Raw genomic sequence first — 8,485 nt, 5'->3', positions numbered from 1 at the left:
AAACGGTGGGCACGTTTTTTGATAAGTTATTTTCTTCAAAAAATTCACTGAACTCTGGAGACATCATTAATAGAAATAATTTTTATGGCCGTTGAATAAGAAATGTTTTTTTCACAAGAAATGTATAAAATTACAGTACTGTATTAGACTTACAGTACCTAATTTATATACTGTACAGATGATAGTAAACTCAACTTACCCGCCTAAACTCTCGTAGCGTATAAGTAGTTCGGCTGCTCGTCCACTATTGGTCCAGATTCGACCAACCCTGTCGCGACACAAGTCGGCGATGACGTTTTACCACATTTTATGAGTCCCTTTTAGTGTCTTTATACAAATACATTCACAATTTTTTGGCCGCGATATACGAATCCGCATCCGCATTATATGAACCCACGTTATAAACAAGTCAACTGTGAGGAGAGTGATTCTGGAAGTACTGTTGATGCAGAGGAAGAAAATTGCGATAATGTACAGTTTGATACTGATACATCACAAAGTGATAATGATGAAGACGACATTCTCTCACACAATGGAAATTTCTACACGAGAAAAGATGGTACGAAATGGAAGAAGATAAAACAATTTCAGTCTGTGCACAATCAAAGACACAACGTCGTCACTCATCTTCCAGGTTGTAGAAGTCAAGCAAGAAATGCTAACACACCTCTGGATGCTTGGCAGTGCTTTTTTCCTGATGCTATTTTACAAAAGATAATGGACTATACTAATGTCAATGTAGAAATTATTAAATTGAAGTATACTCATAAAAGAGATGCAAAACCTACAAATTTAATGGAGATAAAAGCTCTTCTGGGACTTTTATATTTTTCCAGTGCATTGAAGTCCTCACACATACACACTGACGAATTGTGGAACAATGATGGCACAGGAGTTTCCATTTTTCATACAACAATGAATCAACAGTGATTCAGATTTTTGTTGAGGATATTGCACTTTGATGACAAGAGAGATTGTCAAGTAAGGATTGCACTTGATAAATTTGCTCCTGAGAGAGAAATATTTAAACTTTTGGTAGAAAACTGTAAAAAAAAAAATTTCTGTATAAGTGCATACACAACAATTGATGAAATGTTGTGGAGTTTTCGTGGCAGATGCCCATTTCATCAGTTTATGAAAAGCAAGCCTTCTAAATATGGAATAAAGATGTTTTCGCTGGTAGATGCTAGGACCTACAACATACTAAATATGCAAATTTATTTAGGAAAACAACCTAATGGTCCATTCAGTATTGATCAAACTCCTTCTGCCGCTGTGAAACGTCTGATACAACCAATCTCAGGTACTGGACATAATGTAATGTATGACAATTGGTTCACAAGTGTTCCATTATCTCAAGAACTCCTGTGTCAACACAACTTCACAACAGTTGGATCAATAAGAAAAAACAAACATGAGTTGCCTGTATGTTTTCTTATCACCAGTGGTAGAGAAGAGTATATCTTCACTTTTTGGATTTGGAAAAGACTATGCAACTCTAGTTTCATATGTTCCTAAAAAAAGAAAAGTTGTCTTATTGTTGTCAACAATGCATCAAAGCAATGCAATTGACCCAGAAATAGGCGATAAGAAAAAAACCGAAGCTATAACGTTTTATAACGCAACAAAGAGTGGAGTAGACACAGTCAATGAAATGTCAGGCAGCTACTCTGTTGCAAGAAAAAGTCAGAGATGGCCACTGACAGTATTCTATAACATGTTGAATATAGCAGCAATAAACACCCTTATTATAGTTGCACGTAACAAAAATCGCAAATGCCACCCTATTATACGGAGAAAGTTCTTGAAAGAGTTAGCTTTAGGTCTGGTAAAGCCCTACATAAAATGCCGTTTCAAACCGCCAAATCTGAACATAAAGCTAAAAAGTGACATACTAGAACTTATAAAAGAACCAGATGACAATCCTGAAAATACAGAAAAAAATATAGAATCTTCAAATAAAAGAAAAAGGTGTGGAAAATGCCCAAGGACTGGAAATAAGACTTCCAATTACTGTGCAATTTGTGAAACTCCAATTTGTGGAAAGCATGGAAAACTCACATGTTATGACTGCCTAAAACAGGCATAAATATAATTTTTTTAAATCATGAAGTGACATACCTTTTCTACAATAAAAATAATTTTTTATCATCACTAACTGTTTCATGTTTTTTTAAATAGTTAGAATTTTTCAGTTACTTATAAAAATTTCCCAAAAATTTAACATGTAAATTCAAATGTTAATAAATAATTAACTAAGGCTAACAAAGTAAACATATATATTTATTAAATTACTAAACAGAATGGAAAATAATATTTAAAAGAAAAAAGTGAAAAACGTTGAACTGCNTATAAAAATTTCCCAAAAATTTAACATGTAAATTCAAATGTTAATAAATAATTAACTAAGGCTAACAAAGTAAACATATATATTTATTAAATTACTAAACAGAATGGAAAATAATATTTAAAAGAAAAAAGTGAAAAAAGTTGAACTGCTAAGAGAGAAATTAATATTTAAAATGCAAGTTGAGGTGACACACAGTGACCCCTACAGATTGTCAAGCAATGCGACCTCTGCCGGGTAAATAAAAAATAAAAAATGCTTTCAACCTGAAAGCAAAGTCGAACTGAAAGACAGATAGGAAATGAGGTTAGTTAGAGTACTCAAGAAGAAATAATAAAACTACATTTTAATTACTTGAAACAGAATGCTTAATGCTTCTGTGGAATGTATTGATTATTGCTGCTAATGGTTGATTTAATTTGAACACACAACAGCCTAACTGAGCCAAATAATCAGTAATTCTGGATACAACAAAACAAGGATACGACTACATAGAAAAAAAATATAAACAACATTATGACGTATATAGTCAATGATGATAATCAAAAGGAACAAGTTTCATAGGATTACTCAGTGTTCTCCAGTTGAATTCTCTTATATTTTTAGGCTTAGTTTTTGTGAGACATTGAAAAGTCATGTAAAATAAAATCAACTTTACTCCTCATAAATTTAAAGTTGCAAATTATGCAATTATTTGAATCAAGAAAAATGGTTTTTAGACTAATTAAAATGGTGCTCTTTAATATTATTATTGAAACTTTTACATTACCTTTGCTCATTAAAAGTTAAGCATTAAGTGACCTTGAAAATCAGTTTTTAAGGTCACTTATGCTTAACTTTTAATGAGCAAAGGTATCCAATTCCCCACACATGCCTTCCTATATAACTACATTAACAATATTAATATATCTTCAATACTCTTGGAATGAAAAGGGTGCAAGGGACTTTTGACTTATCCTGTATATGTGTGTATGTTGGTAGGATGTTCTGGAACAGATATAAAAGTTCTAATGTTTGAGAAGTCTTCTCTTGGTCAATGATTATCAAAGGTCAAAGGAAGTCAGGATAGGAATTATAATGACAAAGAAAGCATTCTGGCACCTTAATGACCTAATGAGGAGAGATGTATCAAATGCTCTTAAACTAAGATAATGATTATGAGTAACGAAAAGCTGCATAAGGTTGGCCCTACTTTATGTTTGTGAAACACAGACAACAAAAGAAAAATGTACATTCACATCTTTCAAGACATGATGTATATAAGGAAATGCTTAATATTAGCTTTAGGAATAAAGTTTGAAACAAAGAAGTCTGACAATGTATTAGCAATGCATAAGAGAAAATAAAAATACAGTGACCATATCCTACAGGGCTTGATGGGATTATTCACAACTGTGGATGGACACATCAGGACAAATAATGGGGACAACCAAATACAAAACAGATAGATGACCTAAAAGAATGGGAGAGTGATAAAAAGTACTTGATACTCCCTGAAGGCAAAGCTCCAACCCAGATTGCAAATGATGTGAAAGCACAACTCTACTAACTTTAGTACAGTTGTGTTGAAAGAGTAAAACAGTACTGAAATAGTGAGTTAAGATACTGTGATTACTGTGTACTAACTTCAATTAAAAACCTCAAACACTTTCATTCAAATAACAAAACTTCTTCAAGATTTTGAAGTTAAATGACATTTTTATGGTTCTATAATTTCATTTTTCCATGTCATTTTATTTCTTTTGTATCTAACTTTTACCATTAATTATTATTTATTGTCAATTTTCGTATTTATGTTAACATATATTTGTTTATCTTTGTTCTCTAAATCATCTTAGAGAAAAAGGATAAACAAATAGATGTTAAAATAAATAAACCAAAGTATACAATCTTTCTAGTAAGTTTAAGAATGCACATCACTTCTAAGATTCAAAGGTTTTCAATGACAGTGACTTTATTCAATTAATTTATTGTTGCAAATGCATTGTTTTACATAGTGTTTGTTTAACATAGCTGATATGGGAGAGGTCTGTTAACAAGTTTTTAAGCTATGCAATCTTGTTGTATTTGAACTTATAAAAATTGTTGGAACTATTTTAAATTGTAAGTAGTGATACAGTTATTGTTTAAAAATTAAAATAATGTATGATGATATGTAAAATACTGATTACGTCATTAAAAACCTTTGGATGTCAAAAGTGCTGTATTGAAATTCTTAAACTTACTAGTAACAATTACAGAGAAAAAAAAGATAGAATTACAGCATCTCTTATCCAAGTATACAAATATAAACATCCAAATAACCAAAGTTTCATACTTAAATATTTGAGTAACAGTTAAAGAACACAGATACTACAGTAAAGTGAAGATTAGTAATTAATCTTGAAGCTTGTAAATATACTGCAGCTTTAACATTTAGAGCTTTAATTTAGAACCTAAATTGATTTGAAAATAGTCAAAAATATTTGTTTTTGAATAAACTTTGCTGGTTTGAATGTTTATCCTTTTGGTATTTTCAATATAAAAACTTTTTCTTGAAGATGGTCACCATGATTTTTATCTAATTACAAATACAAGATTAGAGATAACTATTAAAAAACATGTACAAATACACCTTGAACATATGAATCAATAGAAAGGAATAAGATGGAAAGTTTGTGTCTAATTTTTCTAATTTTCATTTAAGGTCTGCCAATGTTCTCAGAAAAATTTAATTGCTAGGAGTTAATTATAGAAGAAATTATGCAGTAAAATATATAAATATAATTTGCATGTAACCAAGTAAATAAATATTGGAAAATGTTTAGTATTAGACACAAATGAGATTGGAAAATTTAAAGAAAAAAGGAAGTACACAACAGGATGCAGACTGCAACATAAAGAAATAAAGATTTCGGAAAGTAGAATAAATGTAAAATTTTAAAATTTTTTGCAAATTATAAGAACAAAATGAAAATTATGTATGCAATAATTACAACTACAGTAAAACAAACAGCTTATTATGTCTTGTCTGACATTTTTAAACAGTTTTTCAAAAATTGAATATGATGAAAAGTGAATTGTATCTTTCTTTCTAACTGGAAAAAGGTGAAATCAATCAATATATTTCATTTTCTAGCAACTACAGTGATGAGGAAAGTTTAAAACTGGAAGTGAAATTAATTTATAAACACATCAGGAACAATAAACACTATAGAAGCAAATGAGCTATAGGTTTAATGAACAGATGAAAAATTACGCAAAAATAAGTCAAGAGAAAAGACTTTAGACTATTAATTTATATTGACCAAGTCAATATTTGAATGTTTTATTAAACAACAACATTTAAAACCTGATAGTTATATATTAAAGCCAAATGATTGCAAGATTATATTTAGCTATATTACTACTACTATTCATAATTAAATGTAATTTGTTTGGCACTAGAGGTATATCTATCTCTAGTGCCAAATTACTTTGCATTTAATTATGAATAGTAGTAGTAATATAGCCCAATATAATCTCTGCAATGATTTGGCTTGAATATTTTATTTCTAAAAGAAATAATACGATTGTAATTGTTTTTCTGACATATATCATACTGAGGACCACTGCCATCATTGTTGGTAGATGAACAAGAATGTCTAACTTTGCAATTTGGAGGTTATCAGCAAGTGGGTGTGTGGCAAAATTCTTTCATTTAAAGAAAGTGGAAAGAATGGAAAAGAATTTCCTGGAGGAATAGGACAACTGAAAACCATCATCAACAATTTTAGAAAAATCCAAATACCATATTTACTCACGTATAAGATGATCTCGCATATAGGACAAGGTGTGACTTTAAAGATCAAAATATAAGAAAATTAGATTTATTAAAACAGTTCTAATTTTATTTTGTTTAATCACAAATAAAATATCAAATGCATGTAAATGCACACATTGTCCCACAAAAATTAATGGTATTTTAAACTTTAAAGAAAAATCTTGTAAAATCGACAACATAATTTGTTCATGTAAAGCTGGACAATCAGGAACCTTTTTTTGCCAATTCTTAACAGTCTAATCCACTCTTCGTCAATTACACTTATTAGTTTCTCTGAATTCTGATTTCCAAATAATCATCTGTTTTCACGTGGAAATAGATTAAAACTTATATTGGACTCTTGTATGATTTTGGAATTTCAATTTGGAATTCAATCCAAAAGCTTTGCTATTCATCTTTACTCCTGACAACACACAAGAACAATTGAAACAACCCAGATAAAATACTTCCAAAATATCACTTATGGTAGCTGCTATTTCGTTATGAATGTGTCTAATCCGATCAATTCAGTTTGGTAGACTATCAATACAGCTTTCAGGTTAGATACTTCTTTTATTGTTTTGACATACGTTTACATTCCTTTCCTATTCTAAAATCACACGAAACTTCCCTACTGCATCCAAAAGGTAAATTGGATGCAGTAGGGAAGTTTCGTGTGATTTTAGAATAGGAAAACAATAAAAGAAATATCTAACCTGAAAGCTGTATTGATAGTCTACCAAACTGAATTGATCGGATTAAAGAGACACATTCACAACAAGATAAAATACTTTTGTTTTTAAACACCATCCAGTAAAAAAATGCAAATACACAGTTCACAAAAATGATTGTAAAAACGCAAAGAATCCTTCGCTCACACATATAGGACGACCTAGGTTTTTCAAGCAGTGATAAATGAATAAGAACCTCATTTTATATGCAAGTAAATATGGTAGTTTAAAAAAAATTGCCACTTTGTAGAACAATTATTATTGTCTACAGATACAAAATGAATCCTAACAAGCAATTATTTATTGCAACATTGTCACAATGCCAAGCTGCAATTTTTTATGTATTTAATTTAAAATATATGCTTTCCACCTCAAATTAGTAGTGGCTTGCTCCTGTACTCATACTTTTCCTTTAACAACAGTCATGTCAATCATCTGTCTAACTAAATATGACGTACCGAACCTATAACCGATGCGTATCTAATTGTTCATTCAACGACAAATGTTTTCTTTATACATCCTGGTGTGCAGTTGCTGTTATACATCTATCTAACACTTTTCAGGGAAGAATTTTTGTATTACAATAACATGACTTCTGGTTTGCATCAGAAGTTTGTATATAGTTAATCGGGGCCTCCTACTCCTAAGGCTTTCATATCTGGTCTTGAGATTAAGGAAAGATGGGCAGACAACAGTGGAAATTTATAGATCTACAAATTTTTCAAATTGTAGCCCAATGAGTTCCAAAATCTGTTCATAGAGAATTTTCTGCTAATTATAATTTCTGCTTCATTACATCTGGTATTCAGCAGGGCAATTCTGTAGTTCAAGTTCCTGTTGCAACAAAGCCATGATTTTCAAAACAAAAAAAATGTTGAGTTACTCAGTTGGCTGTCATAGTCCATATTTAAACCAATGGAGAATCTCTGGGAAAATGTAGTGCATGAAGTTTGTAAAAATTGTCATCAACCAGTATAGCCAAAATGCAAGCTACTGAGTGACTATTAACTATTAACATTACTATTAATTAATAGTAATATTAATAAAAATTATAACATAAACATGCTTTTTTAGAATACTGATGTCATCTTTCAAGACAACAAATACTTATACTTTCTTTCCAAGCTAAGTGAATTTTGTGAACAAGGTATTTGTGATTCCAACTTTTGTTGTGATGTTAAATGTTTCTTGTCATAGAATTCTCGTGCATCATGTGTTTTTACTCATTTATTGTGCAACTTTTTCCATTACTATATTTCCTATTTAACAATAGTATTTATTATTAATTGTAAGTTCTATAACATCTCTTAATATAAAATAAATTTCTGAATTGAAAAAGACATAAAGAAGATTACAGAATGTTTTTTTTCACCGAACATTAGTCTCAAATGTTAAAATGGAATGTATAAAGATTAAAAATCTAGTTAAGTATAACCAGTTTTGAGCAATTGTTTAAACATCTACACTATAAAAATAATAAGAATCAGAAATAGTAGATAAATAATCCAACAAACACTCTTTAATTTTCAAAACTGAACTTAAATAAATGAAGAATTGTCTAAGAAGAAATTAAGAATTACTCTAGATTGCAAGATGTAAAAGATCTTTTAATTAACAGTAAAAATT

At 30.0% G+C, this 8,485-nt stretch overlaps 1 protein-coding gene and 1 pseudogene across 1 annotated transcript; both read left to right on the top strand.

Moving 5' to 3' along the window:
• Positions 1 to 387: 387 nt before the first annotated feature.
• Positions 388 to 1,190, top strand: LOC111617687 (annotated as a pseudogene).
• Positions 1,191 to 1,414: 224 nt separating this feature from the next.
• LOC111617685 lies at positions 1,415 to 2,089 on the top strand. The gene has a single exon (XM_023358970.1). The coding sequence runs from the start codon at positions 1,415 to 1,417 to the stop codon at positions 2,087 to 2,089; it is 675 nt and encodes a 224-aa protein (XP_023214738.1).
• The last annotated feature ends 6,396 nt before the right edge of the window (positions 2,090 to 8,485 follow it).

Source organism: Centruroides sculpturatus, unplaced genomic scaffold (assembly GCF_000671375.1).
Source record: "Centruroides sculpturatus isolate CEXI.00-Female unplaced genomic scaffold, Cexi_2.0 scaffold1143, whole genome shotgun sequence".
NCBI lineage: Eukaryota > Metazoa > Arthropoda > Arachnida > Scorpiones > Buthidae > Centruroides > Centruroides sculpturatus.
This window is presented reverse-complemented; position numbering and strand designations above follow the sequence as displayed.

Coding starts and splice junctions, on each gene's coding strand:
- LOC111617685 (XM_023358970.1), top strand. CDS start 1,415: ATGAGTTGCCTGTATGTTTTCTTATCACCAGTGGTAGAGAAGAGTATA.